Source organism: Equus przewalskii, chromosome 13 (genome assembly GCF_037783145.1).
Source record: "Equus przewalskii isolate Varuska chromosome 13, EquPr2, whole genome shotgun sequence".
NCBI lineage: Eukaryota > Metazoa > Chordata > Mammalia > Perissodactyla > Equidae > Equus > Equus przewalskii.
Window position 1 is genome coordinate 1,463,334 of NC_091843.1, and position 19,755 is coordinate 1,483,088.

Here is a 19,755-nt window from a genome sequence, read left to right on the forward strand (position 1 = left end):
CCTGGTAGGTTAGACTCAGCAGTTTCAGCTCAGGGAAGCTAGTCCCGAGGCTGACGGAGGCTGGGGGAGCCCAGAGAAGGCCCAGAGGTCGCAGCTGTGGTGAGGGAGACAGGACAAGAGGAAAGAAATGCTCTGGCCACACCCACTGGGCCCGCGGAGGAGGCTGACACCAGGCAGCCCTCCTGGGACTGATCTTACTTTCCCACCCACGTGACTGTCTGCTGGACCGACCCCACTGCCTCGGAGGCCTCCCCCGAGGGCACAGGTGGCAGACAGCTGACAAAGAGAACAAACTGGGCTCTGGGTTCAGAGCTCCGACTCATGCAGAGCAGCTGAGCCCACTGGACGTCAGCCCTGGGCTGCTCCGAAGGAAGTTTGCAAGAACTTCAGAGAACAGGGGTCTGTGCTTGTCCGGCCAGAGCCAGGGACTCTAACCACGACATGCCCGGTTCCAGAGAACCCGGAGACACCTGGAGAGCTGCGGCTGCCACCCTTGGACGACCTCTGTACTGGCGCCGGGTCTGTGCACACAGGAGGCGGCCCGGGGAAAGGGACGAGAACACAGCCCAGGCCCTGTCCCCCAGGCACGCAGGCACGCTGACCAGGGTGCTGCGCCATGCCAGGCACGCCCTGTGCTCCGTAACGTGGGCTCCTGGCAGGGACAAGGCACGCCTCAACGGCCTCAGGGGGGCTCTGGGTCTGCTCAGACTCACTGAGGAGCTCTCCGGGCCTCCACCCACAGTGTGCAGAAGTCAGCGAGAATGTGAGAGGAGGTCAGGGGAAGGGCAACACTGTCCCCAGCCTCAGAGGACGAGCAGAACATTCAGGAAAGACCAACAGCTAAGCTGGAGGTTGACCCACTGGAAGAGTTCTAAATGAATTAGAAAACAGGCAACGGCAATTCTTTGGGGTGAATATTGGTTCAACAGAAACAAGTCCTGCTAAATTATCTGAGTATTTTTTAAGTAGCGTAAGCGCATGGTTTTGTCAAACCGTAGGCACAGGCGCACGGCACCCTGGACGTCAGGAGGGCCCCGCAGTCCACCCTGGAGAGGCTGACTGACCCAAGGCAGGTGAAGGCCACGTTCGTCCAGTCAGCAAATGCGGTCACCTCCTATGAGCCAGGCACCGCCCTTCATGCTGGCGATGAGCAAAGAGCGACCCGGTGTTGTCTTCACGGAGCCGGCAGTCCCACGAGGGGATACAGGAAGAGGGTCGTCCTCCGGCGTGGCGCGGGCAGGGGCTGCGAGGGAAGGGCCCAGCACTCTGAGCTCCAGAGATGAGAAGAGCATGCCAAGAGGGAGAAGGCTACACAGGCCCTGCGGGGCAGCGGGGTAGGGGTAGAAAAGGGGTCCAAGGATGGAGGAGGGGCCTGCGTCTGGAGCACAGGGAAGGGGGGCAAGGGCCACGTGGAGGCCACTGAGCGTGGCCAGAGCTGACCTCAGGTCCTCCAAGCCATGCGGGGCTTTCATCTCTGCAGAAGCGTGGAGGCATTTTAAGGTCAGACGTGCATTCTGAACAGACTGCTTTGGCCGCAGAGGGCAGTGGAGAGAGGCCAGCATGAGCGTGGGGGGCCCCCCCCGCAGCCGCCAGGGAGATTACAATGGCCTGGACCATGGAGCCCATGGTGGGAGACGAAGCATGGAATCAGAAGAAAGCAAAATCAGGAGGGCTGGTGGCAGCCTGGGGACGGATCCGGGCCGTGCACCTGACGGTCCTGCTCCAGCCACCGAGACCAGGGTGTGGGCAGAGGACGCGGCTCTGGGTGAGGAGAGCCCCAGGCAGGTCGGGGTGACCCCAGGCCATGTGGCACATGCAAACTGGGCCTTGTCCACACACGAACACCAAATAACACCCTGGACATGAGCCAGCGAGCCAGGAATGAGAAGAATGGACGAGGCCAGGAGGAACCCCACGTGCAGCCACAGCAGCAGCCAGGCCTGTGAACAGCCCCGCGTAGGAGGAACAGGGGGCTGAGGTCAAGGCCAGGGCAGCTGCAGCCTGAGAGACGGCCCCTGGCTTTTTGGACAGGAGGTGCTGGGGAGGCAGCAAGAGCGGCCCGGAGGCTGAGGGAAGTAGAGCCGTTGCGGTGGGGGAGGAGCGAGTGGGAGATGAGGGGTGTGATAGCCAGTGTAAGCCCCTGAGACACCACTGGCTAGGAGAAGGAGAGAGACGGGTGGCACACGTGGCTCACAGGTGGCAGACTGTCGCTGGGGCTGGCTCACGTTCCCACACACAAAGGCGGGGGCGGGGGGCAGCAGGCTGGCAGCACAGAGCAGGAGGGCTGCTCCTTCCGCGGCACCAGAGGGCCCCAGGAGCTGGCATTAGGGGTCGGCTAGGCAGCCTCCTGTCCTGTTCCCTGTGTCGTGACGGCTCCACCACAGTCGCCAGGGCCACTGCACAGAGAAGCACTTCCATAAGGGGCTGGCGAAGCCACCACCACACCAGCACTATGGGCTCTAACAGTGCTGGACTCAGTGGCCCCTTGAGCCCCATCAGAGACTTGAGGGACCGTCGAGCCCCCAGGCACACTGGGCCCAGCAAGCCAGACGAAGTGCCGCTGGGCTTGTGTTTTCCATCTGAAACTGCCTGGTGGTCCTGACAGCCCACCACCCGTTCTCCTCCCAGCCCCTGAGCCAGGCCGGCAGGGGCCCACCCATCTGCAGGGGGCCAGGCCCTGATGCCCACTGCCACCCCCACATCGGTTCCTGGGCTGGTGGGCTCGAAACCACCCGGGGGGGCCCTTTGCTGCTGACCTGGGGGCTCATTCTGCGGGTCACTGCCCCACCCCTTGGGAACATGCAGATGTCTTGCTTGCTGAACCCAGCTGGTCTGATGGCGCCTTCCTTAGAAATAGGGGTCTCTGAGGGGGAAAGAATCAGCTTCCCCATGGGGGTGGGGAGGTGGGCGGCCTCGAGGGTGGGGTGGTGGCCTTCACCCCTGCACAGCCCATGGCGGCCCAAAATACGGGCCCAGCCACCTGCGTGAAAGTAAGGGGCTCTGTCAGCACGGCTGCCGTGGGCACACGCCCACTGCATGCGTGGCTCTGACAGCACAGAGATGGCAACACAGACTCCCTGCCCAGGCCAGGCTGTCATTCTGTAAACAAACCGTAGGCAGGAGGGACCCCCATTAAAGCAAAGGTCAGTTGCCCAGGGCAGAGCCCGTTCCACATCTCCTCTGTCCCTTCTTGCCCCTAGCAGTGTCCACTCTGCCTGCTGCCCAGATAGCAGGGATGGCTTTGGACCCTGGTCACCCTCCCTGGCTGAGTTCCTCTCAGCTCCCACTGGTAACCCTGCAGCCTCCTCCCCAGCCAGCCTCAACTGTGGCCCCTGACCTGCCCTGGACTGGGTCCTGCTTCAGGTGGGGCAGCCCATCCCTGCCAGCCCGGGGCCTGACCCCTCAGATGGGAGAGAGGCAGAGATGGGTGTTGGGCCTGAGCGCCCCTCTCTCCACCCCTCTAGGCATACAGAAAGAGGATGCAGCAGCTCCTGCAGGCTTTGCACCAGAAGCTGGTGGCCCTGGGCCAGGGGCCGGAAGGAGTGCTGGGTGCCGACAAGCCCATCTCCTACAGGACCAAGCCGCCGGCCTCCATCCACAGGGAGCTCCTCGGCGTCTGCAGTGACCCCTACATGCTGGCCCAGCAGCTGACCCACGTGGAGCTGGTGAGCAGGCCGACGCTGCCCTCCGCCCAGATCAGAGCCAGGAACAACTGAGAACAGCTGACACCCTTGGCCCCATCCGGCCCCCGGCCTGTCTCAGCATAACCCAGGGCCTGAGCCCGTCACAGCAGGGCCAGCCGGGCACCTCCAGAGGGCCCTGGACGCTGGAGCAGCCTCTCACCACTCCCGGGGCAAGCAACAGGAGGGCTGGAGGTGCCAGCCCTGCCCAACTTTGACCCTGGCCGGCCTGAGACGCAAAGCCTGGGACAGAAGAACTAGGTTCAAATCCTCGCTCCAACTCCCCTGCTGTGTGACCCTCCCAGGGCTGCTGCCTTCCTCACCCAGGCCTCAGCCTCCCCCGCCGACCCCCCCCCCATGACTCACACAGACACGCTGTGCCCACCCAGCTTTCCAGAGAAGCCAAACACGCCTTCCTGCTTGCGAAGGGGACGCCCCGGCCCAGCCTCCAGGGCGTTAGTTTCCTTGCAGATGCGGAGGTCAAGGGCAGAGAGGAGGCTGGGGAGTGGGTTTCTTTTAAACCTCCACATTTATGGTGCCCTTGCTGCCTTCCAGGCACTATACCCCACACCGCCCTGCCATGTAAGTACTATTATTATTCCCTTTTCACAAATGAGGAAACTAAGGCCCAGAGAGTTTAAGTGAGTTGCCAGAAGTCACACAGCAGAAGAGCCAGAGCCAGGATTCAGTTCTCAGCCAGACCCCATGCTCTTAGCCATCAGGCCTCCCGCCGAGGAAGCAGGTCATCAGTTACCCCATTTCAAGCCTGGTTTCCCAGGTATCGCACCCCACAAGCACTCCCTATAGGACATTGCCCACTGGCCCCATGAATTACAGCAGCCCCGGGGCGTGGGAAAGAGGGGCTGCCTCCTTCAGGGACGGTGCTGAGCTCTGTGACAACCCAGAACGGGGTCGTGGAGCCCCACTGAGAAGGGAGGTGCCCACTGGGAGGCAGGGACCCCGCAGGAGCACCTTGCCAGGCCCCCAGGGGCACCCCCTCCCATACCCTCCCCCTGACCTGACTCCTCTTCTCCTTCCCGGTGCAGGAACGGCTGCGACACATCGGGCCTGAGGAGTTTGTCCAGGCTTTTGTGAACAAAGACCCTCTGGCCGGCACAAAGGTAGAAGGTCCTTGGACGGGCTGTCCCAGCAGTGACCCCCACCCACTGCCCTGCGGGGAGCTCGCGAGCATCAGCTAGGCGAGCTTCAGGGGCCCAGAGCGGGCCATGGGCTTGAAGAGGCGCGTCCACTCCGCCCGTGCTCCTCCAGCTCGCCCTGGCTGGAGTCCCGGGGAAGCCTGGGAGGGCGGCACGCGCCCAGCCGGTCACCCACCCAGCGAGGGCGGAGGGGTGGCGGGGAGCTGAGGGAGGGAGGAGGGTGCCCGGCGCTCCAGCCCCGCGCGCCCTCCCCGGGCATTCCGGTGGGCGTCGGGCCCTCCAGTGGCCACTCGGGGAAGCGCCGGCTGGAGCGCGCAGCCCCCGGAGAGTCAGGGCGCGCTCTTGCCTCGGGTGAGTGCTGTGGCCCTGGGGCCAGGCGCTCGGCCGCCTCCGCACGTCGCATTTCAGAGTCCGCCCCTCCACTCTCAGAGCCCAACCACCAGGGTGCCTGGTGCTTCTCAAGGGGTTAAATCCGAGCAGAAAGTGGAAACGTGTCTTCTGCCCTGGCGCCTAGTAAAAGAAGTGCAAACTGAATACGCCATGGCTTTTTCACTGCTCACAGGAGCAAAGATACACTGTGACTCTGAGCAAAGATTAAACACTGTGAGTGCCGAGGGAAAGGGATGCTCTCATACGCGGCTGGTGGGGGTGACACTGGCACAGCCGCATTGGAGGGCAGAGTGGCAACAGCATCAACGCTTGAAGTGTGCACTCTGGACCTCAACTTTCCACACCTAATACTTTATCCTACAGATATGCACACCCATGTACACAAAGATGTACACACAAACATATTTGGGATATACAGTGTTTTATGGCCAAAGGCTGGAAGCAAATTATTTTATCATCCATGGGGACTGGACTAAAAATTATAACACATCCGTACACAGCCAGCCCTAGGGCTCTAGTGGTTAAGATTCGCACTCTCAGCGCCACGTCTGGGTTTGTTTCCCCGCAGAAGTTGTCCGACACTGTGGCAGCTGCATGTCGCAGTGATGCTGAAAGCTCTGCCATGGGGATTTCAAATTCCAGCAGGGTGACCCATGGTGGACAGGCTTCAGTGGAGCTTCCCGGTTAAGACAGACTCGGAAGAAGGATGGGGCCGCCCACTTTCAAAAATACTGACATGAAAACCCTGTGAATGGCAGCGGAGCACTGCCTGGTGCAAGCTGGAAGGGGAGAGGTTGGTGCAGAAAGACAGGCAGGATTCCGCGCTGCTGTCCACGCGGCACTAGGAGTTGGAATTGAATTGAAGATAATAACGAAAATCCATGCAGGGAATGCTATGCAACTCTTAAAAAGAATAAGAATGACTGTAAGTGTGGAATAATCACCAAGATCCTTTGTCAAGAAAAAATTAGAGTGAAAAGCAGTAACAAAGCATATGTGACCATTTGTGTGACAACAACAGAAGGGTGCGTGCGTGATCCGGATCTGCTTCAAATGCGTGTCGCCGCCTCCAGGAACAGCCACCGCTCGGAGCCTAGTGCGGGCCGCGGTGGGAAGGCAATTTTGCTGCTCATAGCGGGTTGTTTGCTCTTGTTTTGTTTTGCTTTTTTGGCCATTTCCAAATACTTGTTATTTTTTATTGTGAAGGACATCAAGACTGCACGTGGCATTTACTCACCCGCTCTCCTGGAGGTGGACGTTTGTGTCGTTCCCAGCCTTTCGCTGTTGTGGATATTGCTGCCATGGGCCTTCTTACACGTCTCCTGCTGCACACGGGGGCATAGCTTTCTAGGGCGTCGGTTCTCAGATGTTTCAGTCCCAGGATGCCTTTCCACTCTTGAAAACTACGGTTGACCCCAAAGAACCTTTGGTTTTGTGGATTATATCTGCCGATACTTATCTTATTAGCCATTTATTTATCCCAAAATGACAATATCTCATTACATGTTAATATAAGTAACGTATTTTATGAAAAATAACTATATTTTCCAAAATTAAAAAAAAGTGCTGAGAAGAGTGACATTGTTTTACAGTATTTTTGTAAATCTCTTTAGTGGCAGACAACAGAAAACAGCCGGATTCTCTTGCCTGCGTCTGCGTTGTCTCCTAACCTGCATTGTTCTGGTGGAAAATCCAACTTCACGCAAATATGTAGTTGGAAAAGGGGGCAGTATTTACAGCCTTTTCAGGGGGTTGTGAATATTCTCCTTTGCTACTATGCTGAAACTCAGCAAGTGGTAGTTTTTTGAGATCAATTGCTATTTGAAATCTGAAAATAAGCCAGTGGACGTTCTGTTAATTCGAGCCCACTGGTCCGTCTTGCAGCTCGAAGGGATTTCTTGCCCAGGCGTGACTTTGTAATGTCATCTGTTGGTCGTTTGGGAAATATGAGTTCACTGAACCAAGAAGTTCTTAGGAATGTTGGCACGCTTCATTACATGATATTTGTAAATCACATTCATTAATATCATACTGATCTCAACCCAAAAAAGTCCTTAAATATTAGGAAGCTGTCAAGGTACTGAGGCGGATACATGTTCGACAAGTGTCCAATTTTCTCTTAAAAATGTGAATTTTATCATTGGCAACATATACTATCACTTGTTTTCCTTGAAGTGACAGGCTCATTTGGTTCGTTTTCGAGACAATATCAGTCAAATAGTGAAGTCTGGAAACCGTAGGTGGTCAGTCCTTCCGTCAGGTGGGAACGGTGTCTGTGGGGAAGCGGTCGTTCGGCTCCCGCGGCGCTCGCTCCGGGCCTTCCCTCTGGACCCCATCAGACCGCGGGAGGCAGAAGGCGTCCAGGTGGTCTCCTTTCGTCATGTAGAACACGCCAAAGACGTGTACTCAAGGGCTGAGATTTCATAAAAGTGGAGAAGCTTTGCCTCCTCGAGGACGTTCTCAACTCACACTCGCTTTTGTCCTTTACTGTGAGTGTGTGGCAGTGACAGACGCAGTGACCACTGGAGTGGCCTGGGGCCTCTGCCTTGATTCCGGCTGAAGTGGCAGCAGTTTTTTGCACCATTCTTTTCCACATCAGCGCAAATGTCAACACCGTGAAAGGGCAGTAACACTGTGTAAATATGGAAGTTGCTTTGTCCTTGTGGACCTCTGAAGGGGTCCCAGGGCCCCCGGGAGTCCATGGACAGCTCTGAGCTCTGTTGCCCTAGGCTTACCTTGGAGGGGCTCGCTGCGTGCATCCCAGGCTGGGCACGTGGCTGCGCCGTTCACACTCCCAGCAGAGAGCTGTCCTTGCTCCACGTCCTCACAGACACTGGAGATTGTCAGACTTTCTCATTTTTGTTAAACAGTTAAATGGAGCATCTTTTCTTGTGTTTTGGACATTCTTGTTTTCTCTTCTATGAAATGTCTGTCCCTGATTTTTGTCCAGTTTTTTATTGATGATTTGTCTTTTTCTTAGGGATTTTTAAGAGTTTCTGTGAGGTTTTTTTAATATGTACTAGTTAATTATCCTTTGTCAGTTAAACAGACTGCAAATTTTCTTCTCCTGGTTGGTTGCTTTCATTCTCACTACTATGTTTTTTGATGAACAGGTGTTCTTAATTTTCTCCTTATAAAGAACTTTATTATTATTTTTGCTTTCATATTTTGAAGCATGTTATTCGGTGCAAACAAATTTAGACTTGTGACACATTCCTGATCAATTGGACCGCTTGTCATTGTGCCAGTATCCTTTAAACTCTCCCAGTGCTTTCTGCCTTAGAGTCGTTTTTTTGCCCTAAAGTCTATTTTGTCTAATAGTAATTTAGTTAGGTGATATTTATCATATGTATTTTTCTATTTTTTCACTTGTATCCTTGGGCTTGGGGTGTGTCTCTCAAAAATAGCAAGAGGCTGGATTTTTTTCATTGCAGTGAATGTAATTGCTGATCTCTGTGGATCTGTTTTTACTCTCTTCTTTTGTACTTTTCCATTATGTTTCTCATCTTTTCTGTTTCCTTTTTTCCCTTCTCGTGGATTCTTTTAAATTATGGTACATTTATACAGTGGAATATTCTATATCGATTTAAAAAATTATATTTCCAAATGATAGTTTATGGCACATGGAAAGGTTCATGTGGAAAAATATGGACCTATATCTACAGTTACATACAGATAGATGGATACATAGAGACATACAGTTGATTCTTGTGGTTCACAGAAGTTACAGCCTGTGGTCGTCGTGAGCACTGAATTAGTGAGCACAGAGCCACCGTTTCTGTGGAAACGCAGAGGCAGGCCCCTGTGAGCCTCTCATCACAAAGTTTTCATCAACCAGTCGGTATATAACCTGTGTATGTGTGTTTCTGTCTAAAGATACCTTATTTAATGCACGTTGTTGATTCAGTAACATTGGGCTCATGCCTACAGCACTGTCACTCATGTCTGGACGAAGCTTAGCTAAGGCGTGTTCTCTCCTTCGGGCCCATCACAGCCTTCACGGGCTTAGGGAAGCGACACAGGGCGGAGGCACTGCGGTTGGGGGCCACTTTAAGCAGTGAAATATCCATGACACTAAATAGACCGCAAAAAGGACACTTGTTTACAGTGTTGGAGCTGAAATGAGAAGGCAGGGCGTCGCCCAGCTCAGCCTCAGCTGGGAATGCACAGGTGCGGCCGGCGACTCAAAGGTTTTGCCACTCTGCACATGCATGAATGACAGTGACAGTGATCAGAGTATTAATTTTGGGGTTACAAACAAATTTTTAGAGAGTAAACAGATTTACAAATACAGAATTTAGGAATAATGATCAACTGTGTAAATATATATATATATATATCTCATATTAATAGATCTCACATTAAATTACATTTTTAAGCGTATAGAAAAAAGACTAGAAAGATACACATCAAATCATTGGTATTTGTGGATGGTTTTGAGGTTTCGGCGTTTTTCCAGATTGTCTATAATGATCATGAACTGACTTCATGTTCAAAAAATTATTGACAGAAAAACTGGTCCTATGTCTTCCCCAGCCCTGTTTCAGTGACAAGACTGACAACCTAGAGGCTTATGTGAAGTGGTTCAACAGACTGTGCTACCTCGTGGCAACTGAGATCTGCATGGTGCGTAGAAAGCTGGGGGCATGGCCTGGCACAGCCAAAGGTGGCCGGGTGTGGAAGGAGCCCACCGGGAGGGAACCAGAGGGCCTCCTGAGCCCATGCATCTCTAAGCCCAGGGCCAGGCTAAGCATCCCTCCAGGTCACCCGGTGTCACCCAGCTTGCCTGCAGTGACATTTGCCCCCTGGGTAGAGCCTGGCAGGGATCCATGGCCTCTGACGAGGGTGTCAGAGACTGCTTGCTGAAGGAGTGAGGGGCAGCTGATGTTCCCGCAAGGGGCTCTGCTTCCTGCATCTGGGCCTGTCTGCCGTGGTGGCCTGGGCTGCAGCCACATTTCGTCCCTGGCTGGCTCAGGACTGAGAGGTAGAAATGACCTAACTATTAAGAATTGGGAGATTGCACCTACAAAGTCTAGGTCCCTGGCTTCTCCTGGAAAGCAGGAAGACCCAGCAACGCTGAGCCAGACGTGCTTGTCCCTGGGCCACGGTCCCACCGGGCCATACCCTTCCACCCTCTTCTCTTCCTTACAGCAGAGGGACCTTCCTCTGAACCCACTCTCCCGTCAAGCCCCAAGGCCACTTGTCAGGGAAAGATCACAGGCAGCGTGGCTGCCAGGTTGGGCTCTCCGGAAGCAGATGCTGAGACAGAACTTGGGGGACGAGGTGTTTATGAGGGGTCAGCACCTGTGACAGAGAAAGGGGAAGAGGCAGGACTGCTCAGAAGGAGAAGCTGATCTGCGATGCCTCTCCCTGTGGGAGTGTTTCCTGTGGGACAGCCCACCCGGGGCCGGAAGGGTTGGCCTTTATCCCCCACCCGCGGGAGGACAGAGTTTGGTTCTGAGCCATCAGAGAGATTGATGTCTCAACCTCGGCCACAAGCTGGGGTTGAAGGCACACAGTCATTCTACAGAAAGCGGTGGAGGGGCTGCTCAGAGGACAGGGTCTGGCGTCAGCACGTGCCCCCGCATCATGTGGGGAGAGCAAGCTTGGTGCTGGGAGGAGGGCGAGGGAGCCATGCTTTCTGCTTCTGGAGGGGGCGTGCTGGAGCTGGGCCTGAAGGCAGACATCCCGGGGAGCCCTCAGCCCCAAGAGAGTCCCACCAGGCCGAGCTGAGCCCTCCATGGCATTGGGCTCTGTGCCGGCTCTGCCCAGAACGTGCCTGAGACCCTGAGCCCTCAGTCTATGAATTGCCCTGGGAGAGCGCCTCTGCTATGAAACAGGCTTAGAGAAGGCTGACGAGCAGAGGTCTAGGCAGGGCCGGGTGGGAGCATGTCATCACTGAGCCTCAGGCTCCCTGTCCCCAGCCAGCCAAGAAGAAGCAGAGGGCGCAGGTGATCGAGTTCTTCATTGACGTGGCCCGCGAATGCTTCAACATTGGCAACTTCAACTCCCTGATGGCCATTATCTGTGAGTCTGTGTGGCCGGCCTGGGGCCCCCCATGCACGTGCCCCCAGAAAGGTTGAAGGGGGTGCACTCAGGCAGACAGGCTGCAAGCCAGAGTGCTCCTCTGGGTGGGGTCGGTGCCGGCTGGGCCCACCTCCCGTCCCAGAGGTTCAGGGGAGGTGCCCTTGAGGCCGGCTGAGCCTCCTCAGGGTGCTTGGTAGGGCTTGGCAGTGCGTCCCCAGATCCAGGAGGAGCAGGGACCCAAAGCAGGCCCTGGCCACAGTATGGGGCCAGTGTGGTGGGGACGGGGACAGGGACCTGCATGCACAGAGTCACAATGTCCACCACCATCCATCCATAGTCTGGCAGGCAGAGGCCACTGCGGACCTCAGCCTTGGTCAGGGTACAACCTGAGGGGCTGGGCCAGCTGGGACCCGCAGAGGCCTCCAGCCCGAGCGAGTGAGTAGGACTGTGCAGCCCGAGTTGCCCCCAGCTTGGCCCTCCATCTTCCAGCCGGCATGAACATGAGCCCTGTCTCCCGGCTGAAGAAAACCTGGGCCAAAGTGAAGACAGCCAAGTTTTTCGTCCTCGAGGTAAGCAAGGTTGCTGGGCAGCCAGGGGCCACTGGCCATCCCCAGGATGCAGCAGTCCAAACGCCTCTGTCTCCTTGCAGCACCAGATGGACCCAACAGGGAATTTCTACAACTACAGGACAGCCCTGCGCGGAGCAGCCCACCGCTCGCTGACCGCCCACAGCAGCCGGGAGAAGGTAGGTCAGGGCCTGCCCGGCCCTCAGAGCTCCTCTCTTGGCCCAGGTGGGCTGCATCAGAGAACCTGGATGCTGACTGGACAGTCAACTGACCCAACCCCTTGCCCTTCTACAGCATTTGTAATAGACAGCCTTTTTTTGGTAATGTTGCCTTACTTGCATGCCTCCACCATGGGGAACTCACCACCTCCCAAAACAGACCAGCCCACACCCTAGCAGCTCAAACTGGAGAGCAGTGCTTCCTTACGGGGCCACAGTCAGCCCCTGGGGCGGTCTTCTCTGGAGGGCCACGCAAGCGAGGCTGCTGCCCCTTCTACCCACCAGTCCTTCAAAGCCCCCAGGCCCCTCCCTCCTCCTCCTGAGTCAGTGGCCCTATGCCCTGACCGGTCCTACCCTGGTCTCCAGTTCCTTTCTCACTAGGGTCCCTTTGACCCCTGAACTGCTCCATTGGTCAGAGTTCCTTCTGTTTCAGACCAAATTGTGGTTCCAAGCACACTGGGTCTTACAGCTCCGTATTCTAGATGCAGCACTTCACTGATGTGGCCTCAGGTCGCAGTTGGTCTCCAGCAATGACTGCACCAAGCTGCTTGCTCACTAAAGCTGCCTTTCACGGGTCCTGTGCTCACACATTTGCATTTGGGGGCCTTCGCTCACCCCGACCAGTATTATTTCTCCTGCAAATTCTCCTCATGGCCTCTGATAAAAGAAACCATGCCCAGGCTCTGGGATTGCAATGATCCTCGGGCTTAACCCTGACACCAGCCCGATGATTAGAGTTGTTTGTCTTCACGGGGAGGAAACCTCAAGACTGCCAGGCCTTTTCAGTCTGGTCTGTCGCAGGAACGTTGGAGGAGCCAGGTCCCTGCCACGGTTTGTGGAGGTCTGTTTCCAGCTTGAGGGGTAATAGAACCACCTGTGTTCCTCAGATTCTAAGTCACTCTGGAATTGTGTCGCATGGAGGCCAGTGGCCAGGTTTGGGGAGCAGGCCGAGAGCGGCACGCTTGTGCCACCCAGCAGGCCTTCCCAGCCCTCCCCCAACTCTCAGTGGGGCGGTTCTACACAGACCTGGCCACTTGGATGGCTGTGGCCTGTGCAGCTGGCCCTTCCTGTGCAGGCTGTGAGCACTTCAGCAATGTGGTCCCGAGAGAGCTGATGTGGAGGGGACGGCATTCAGTAAGGCAAGACTCAAATCCCAGGGCAGATGAGCCTGTCCCCCAGGACCCAGGAAGCTGGAGAACCAAGGCAGCAGGGACAGGGACCTCGCGTCACTGAGCACCCACCACATGAGGGCCACTTGCCCTCCAGCCCTCATTTAATTCTGACAACTACTCCGTGCGATGGATTTCAGCATTGCCATTTCCCAGCTTAGGAGACTGAGTCTCAAAGAGGGGATCTCACTTGTCACATGGCGAGGAGGTGGCAGAGCCAGGAGTCGGACTTCAGCCTGCCTGGCTCTGAATCTTGGGGTCTTTGTGTACCACCGTGTTGCCTCCCATTCCCAGGGTGCAGGAGCTAGGTGGCAGGCACAAGGGCCCTGGCATATGGCCCAGTGTTGGACTGTGGTCTGGGGTGGTAGAGGTGGCTGCAGCCCTTGGTCTGAGGTGTCAGCCATGGCACTGGCACTCTGCACTGTTTTTCTTCCATCTGTGCTGAGGCAGGTGGCCGTGGGGCAGAGTGAACAGACTGGGACTTCGTGTTCCCATGCTCTGAGCCCCCTTCCAGCTCTGGGGTGCTGGGACGCTGTGCATTTAGGTCTGGCGCTGTCAGTGGGTGCTTTACAGAGCTGTGCATATAGTTTCACTGCATTCTCCTCTACCTTCTATAGAGACATGGACCATGAGCGAGGCCCACAGAAGATGGTCCATAAATGGATGGAAGGCTAAAGGATGAATGGATGGATGGATGGAAGAATGGATAGACAGAAGGATGGATGGATCAATGGAAGGATGGAAGGAAGGACAGAAAGATGGATGAATGGATAGAAGGGAAGCTACAAGGAAGGATGGATGGCTAGAAGAGGGACGGATGCTTGGGGATGCTCTTGCAGCCCCTAGTGCCCCCGACTGAAACTTTGAGGCCAGGAGGTCTCAGTGGTCGTGGCACTCTATGCTTTCTTCCTGCCTGTGGCCAGCTCCTCCCTCTTCCCTGGTCTCTGGCCCAGGGCCCGCTCTGCACAGGCTTCTCTGGGCCACCTCCAAGCTGAGCTGGGTTCTGATCAAACTGCTCAGGTCTGGAAAGCAAAGGCAGTGGGTTTACAGTCACGCCGTGGGGGCAGGGAGACCAGCTAGGGCACTAGAGCCTGATGTGATGGGCCTGGACCCAGGTGGACATGGCAGACGTGGTGGGAAGTGCTCATGTATGGAAAATGCTAGTGCTCTGGGCACCAGCTCCAATGGCCCTGCCTCCAGGAAGCCTGCATCAGGCCCGCAAGGAGCCATCTCTGTCTGTGGAGTCCCACTGACCTTACTCCCATCTCTGTCCCGGCACTTCTCCCCATTCCGACCCCATTTAGCCGTCATGTACTGACACTGGGCCTGGGACTCGGCACCAGTGGTGGAGTTGGGGAGATGGACAGAGACCATGCTCCCTCCTGGCACAGTGTGAAGGCAGGCAAGACAGGGACTCTGGGGCTGAGCCACCTGAGTCCTAGTCCTGCCTCTGCCCCTTATTGCTGTGTGAGCTTGTGTGAGTTACTTAACCTCTCTGGGTCTCGGCTTCCTCATCTGTAAGGTAGGGTAATAAGAGTTCTGCTTCACAGGACTGTGGCAAGGATGAAACACAATCCTGTGTGCATACAGCTCAATGCAGTGAGGCACTCAGGCCCACCACCAATGCCCCCGTGACAAGGGCATAGGCAGAGGGCTCTTTGGGAGCACACACAGGGACTAAACCCAGCCTGGGGGCAGCAAAGACCTCCTCACTCCGTAGGCTGTGTCCGTGACTGTGTCCTGCTACACAGAGGTCAGGGATGAATGTGTCTGGCACGCCCTCACTGCCCCCAAGCCCTGGGCCTGGCACAGAGAAGACCTGAGCCAATGTTTGTGGACCCATATAAATCTAGGGTGACCAGTTTGTCCTGGCTTCCTGGGGACAGCCCCAGTTTTAGCACCGAAAGTCCTGCATCCCAGAAAACACCAGGCAGTTGGTCTCCCTGCTAAATCTGGCTCTGGTCCCGGTGGTCACTAGCTGAGTGGCCCCAGCCAGGCCCTGCCACTCTATGGGCCTCAGGTTCCCCATCTGCCCTGCCCAGCTGCGCCATCCACACTTCTGTGCTGTGCAGAGTGCTCAGTGCTGAGGTCTTCACTCAGAGTCCTTATCAGCTTGGATGGGGTTGACCTCAGCACTCCCTGAGCCAGAAATGTCAGGTCCTGGTGCCCAGTCCCCAGGGTGACGGGCTGGAGGCTGGTCCTGACTGGAGCCCCAGGGCAAAGCAGCGTGTCAGTTTCCTGGGCTGCCGCAGCACAGCGCACACACTGAGTGGCTTAGAGCAACAGAATGTCTCCTCTCCCAGTTCTGGAGGCCACAGTCAAGGCTGGCGGGGCTGTGCTCCCTCCAGAGGCTCTCGGTGGATCCTTCCTTGCCTCTTCCAGCTTCTGATGGTCTTGGGCATTCCCTGGCCAGTGGCCACATCACTCCCAGCTCTGCCTCCGCCTTCACATGGCATCTTCCCTGGTGTGTCCAAACTTCTCTCTTTTATAAGGACACAAGTCAGTGGATTAGAGCCCACCTAAACCAGTATGACCTCATCTTAACTTGACTCCATCTGCAAAGACTTCCTCCAAATGAGGTCCTGTTCACAGGGTCTAGGACTTGAATGTATGTTTTGGGGGGACACAGTTCAACCCAGAGCAGCAGGGTAGACCCAGCAGGCTCCCCAAGGGTGGGGTGAGCTGTGAGTGGTGTGTCTCTCTCCCCTAGGAGTCAGCAGGTGCAGAGCAGAGAGGAGAAGCACGTCCACTGCTGAGACAGAGCCCCGCCCTTCAGAGGCCCCGCTCGGAGCCGCCCTCAGGGCCCGGCCTTCCCACGGTGCAGCAGCATCAGATCTTTAGCATCAAGAAAGACACAGAATGACAAATTGTTAAATATATATATATGTTTTGTTCAAAAAGAGGCCACAAAACTTCACAACAGATGATTCATAGTCCATGCATATTTAACAGTGTGCTCAGCATGCACTGTTCCTCCTGGTGCACACGAGCTGGGAGGCCTAGGTCTGTGGATCCCCGGATTGTGGGGGGACGCTCCCACCAGCCTCTCCCAGCAGGCGAGGGAAGAAATGGTAAGGGTCATCGGAACTGTGTGTCTTTCTCCCAACCCCAACACCAGGAGGAATGGCCCCGAATACGGTAGGAGCTCAGTCAGCCCTGGGGTCTGCTGGGGCCTCGGAGGGAGCAGTCTGGCCCCAGGGTAAGAGGGCCCATGCCTGCTCTCTCTGTGGTTTCCACATGGCCCCATGATGCACACTTAGTAGCCTGTAACCCAGGAAGCCCCGAGGCTGCCAGCCTCGCCCAGGGAGTCTCTCCAGCCCCTGCCTCGGGGTTGCGCCCAAGGTCCCTGGGGCAGGTGGCTGCTGGCGAGGCTGCCTCCTGCCCGGGCGGCCCTGCAGGGAGGCCAGCCAAGGGCCAACCTGCAGCGTCTCCCTTCCAGATCGTCATTCCCTTCTTCAGCCTGTTCATCAAAGACATCTACTTCCTGAACGAGGGCTGTGCCAACCGCCTCCCCAGTGGGCATGTCAACTTCGAGGTAGGATCTTGGAGCCCCTGTGGGTTACAGGCCAGTAAAAGCCCCCAAGCAGGCGCACCAGCCCTGAACAGTTGGACTAAAGGGTCCCCGAGAGGAGTGCAGCCAGCCACTCACAGCCGGCCCTGAGGTGGGGTCATCAGAGTCCCCCCACCTACATTGTCCAGAGGGGGAGACCAAGGCCCATGAGGCACTGACTCCCGCTCCGTGTGGGCCTTGTGCCCAGAACAGGCAAAGCAGACTCATTTTCAGCCCTTGAGGAGCACCAGCCTGGTAAGGAAGACAGCCCTGCAGGGCCACAGTGACAACTGGCGAGGTGCCGTGACAGTGGCTGCACACGGGCACAGTGCACAGGGCCGGGGAGGCCTCCCAAAGGCAGGGCCCTGAACAGCAGGAGGAATTGGTCAGGCAGAAGGCAGAGGGAGCAGAAGGAAAGATTCTTCTCCCTCTGCAGATGCTCGCCACTATCAGCTCAAGTGTCTTCTCCTCCAGGAAGCCCTCCTTGACCTCCCAGGCAGAGGGAGGCCCATGCACAGCAGGTTGGACATCCTTTGGTCACAGCACTCCAGTTCTCAAGCTCCTCAGAAGCAGGGCCAGGCTGATCTGCTCTGTGTCCCAACCCTCTACACAGGCCCACGCAGCACACGTGTCTCAGAGTGGCTGGTAGGCTAGGTATGGTGGGGGCGGAGGCCCAGGAGCCCTGAGGGCATGGGGCAATGCGGCAGGAGGTAGCTGCGTCAGACAGGCAGAGCACGCCACGCCGCAGTGTGCTCTCCCAATCTGTAAGGAGCGGCTCTTCTCCCACAGGAGGGCAGGCCCCACCCAGCCTCCATCTCCAAGGGGCAGGCAGTCCTGGGCTGGCCCCTTGCTCTCTGAGTCTCAGTCTCTCCCTCTGCAAAACGGGGCTCCAACCACGGCCGCACAGAGGGGCCAGGAGGGACGGACATGCTTCGAGGCCCACCAAGGCCTCTGCAGGTGTCCCCTGCTGACAGGGCCCCCGGCCAACACCTGGGCCCTTTGGCTGGAGTCACCTCTGCTTTGGGGCCTCACACAGATACCCCACAGACCTTCACATACTGCCCACAGGGCTGGTGACCCCTGAGGGCCAGTGTAGCTGGAGAAGTCCAGTCCAGAGGTGGCCAAGGCTCTGCATCCTGGGGGGCAGTCCCGTGAGGCCACGTGAGAGACTAGGCTAGGGTGAGGCTGCAGGGCCCAGGGGACCCCAAAGCACACCAGGTGTGGGAGCCCTTGTCTTTGCCCTTCTTGAACCAGTCCTCAGAACTGAGGCCAGGGTGGGAGAGGCAAGACTGCAAGGTGCTCCTGTGGCCCCAGATCGAGGCACAGGCAGTGCGAGCTGGAGCTGGCCACCAGAATTTACTGAAAATTCTACTTAAATGAATTTCCTTAAATTTTATTTAAATATATTTATTTAAAGTTTTTTGCATCATTCTCTAAATAAACAAACGTGTCATACGTAGGGCCATATCACTTGTCATAAGTAAGGATGACCACAAAAACAAATGGAATGGAGCTAAAGTAATAGTCCCCTTGAGATGCGCAGCCAGCCAGCGGCCCAGCTGGCTGCTCTCTCCCACGAAGAGAGCGCCTGGTGAGCCCGAGTGTCAGGTGCGGGGATTCCTCAGGGGGAAAGAGGAGACGTGACAACCACCTGGGTTTTCCCGATGGGTGATTCGGTCATTTATTTCCCAGTGGTCCTGCCTGCCCCAGAGGTGGGCCTCACTGAGAGTGATGAGAGAGCCCGGCCAGGGCCCAGTCTCACAGGTGACCTCCAGGCACTGGGGGGCACCCACTTTGTGTCTCTGTGACCCTGGCAGAAATTTCTGGAGCTGGCCAAGCAGGTTGGAGAGTTCATCACATGGAAACAAGTAGAGTGTCCCTTCGAACAAGACCGCAGCATCATCCACTACCTGCACAGCGCCCCCATCTTCAGCGAGGATGGTAAGGTGGCCCACGGCCTCCCTGACCCCCGGCTACGGGACTCTTGGGTGGTCTCATAGTCACATCGCCATTCAGGGCCCCTGCTCTAAGCAGAACGCACCGTACCCACATTTGCTGGCTCCAGGAGGGAGCAGAGAAGGCTGCATCCCCCAGCTGGATGGTTGCCACCCTCAGAGCACAGGACAGGGCCCGAGGAGCTGTGGGTTGGGACTCCAGGGCCAGGCGTCCCGCTGGACACAGCTTGGACGCTGTTGGGCATCATAAATCTGAACCATGCCTCTGTATGACCCACTTTCCTCATCAGTGAAGTGGGGGTGATGATAAGAACTGCCCTCCCAGGGTCACACGGGGCTGGCAGAGCACTGGGCTCATGGATCTTTCCACAGCTGATGTGCGTGCACGTGTGTGTGTGTGTGTGTGTGTGGTGCACAGCAGCATGAGAGCAGACACCCTTTCTCCAGAGTGCCATTGCTGTCCATCCCTCCAGCAGACCAGCGTTCCCACCTGGTCGTTTGTCAGATACAGCACATTTGCTTCTGAATTTGCTCAGTGAGCATCCTCCAGGACTCCCTCCTCCAGGAAGAGGAGTGCTGGAGAAGCAACTGGTCATCTGGGCCTGAGCTGATCGTCCCTGTGGGGGCAGTGTGGCCCCATGGCTAGCTGCTCTCTGGGTCTAGGACACTCTTGAACCACCCTGAGAGGCCCCCACTCAGCATGCCAGAGGCCTGGCTCCTTGCCACAGCAAGCATTTTACAGAAGGACCCACACCCATACTCAGGAGAAGATGTTCTGCCAAAAATAAAAAATTAAGGGGAAGTATTGTTTAATGATTTTATTTCTGAATTATTAATACTTTCAACTTTGCCATATTATTATTCATTTTGAAGCCTTTTGGTGGGGCTCTCACCTGCATGTGGAGTCCCTCCCCTCACACAAGAAGCTCAGCAACCTGATGTATTCATCAACAAGCCTGGGCTGCTACCACCCCAGTGAGCTGTGTGACCCTGTGCAGGTTCCTCACCCTCTCTGAGCGTCCACTGCTGCATCTATAAAGTGA

The 19,755-nt window shown here is 56.4% G+C and overlaps 1 protein-coding gene across 2 annotated transcripts in view; it reads left to right on the forward strand.

The window, feature by feature from the left end:
- The window catches only part of RASGEF1C (RasGEF domain family member 1C), an 84,178-nt gene that overhangs the window by 53,044 nt on the left and 11,379 nt on the right, over nt 1-19,755 (forward strand). The window contains exons 5-12 of one of the 2 annotated variants that reach the window (XM_070570065.1): nt 3,465-3,665; nt 4,727-4,801; nt 9,764-9,853; nt 11,152-11,254; nt 11,744-11,823; nt 11,904-11,999; nt 16,647-16,742; nt 18,575-18,698. In XM_070570065.1, coding sequence (XP_070426166.1) covers nt 3,465-3,665; nt 4,727-4,801; nt 9,764-9,853; nt 11,152-11,254; nt 11,744-11,823; nt 11,904-11,999; nt 16,647-16,742; nt 18,575-18,698 — 865 coding nt within the window. The remainder of the gene's footprint in view (nt 1-3,464; nt 3,666-4,726; nt 4,802-9,763; nt 9,854-11,151; nt 11,255-11,743; nt 11,824-11,903; nt 12,000-16,646; nt 16,743-18,574; nt 18,699-19,755) is intronic. The other variant, XM_070570064.1, reaches the window with a different exon arrangement.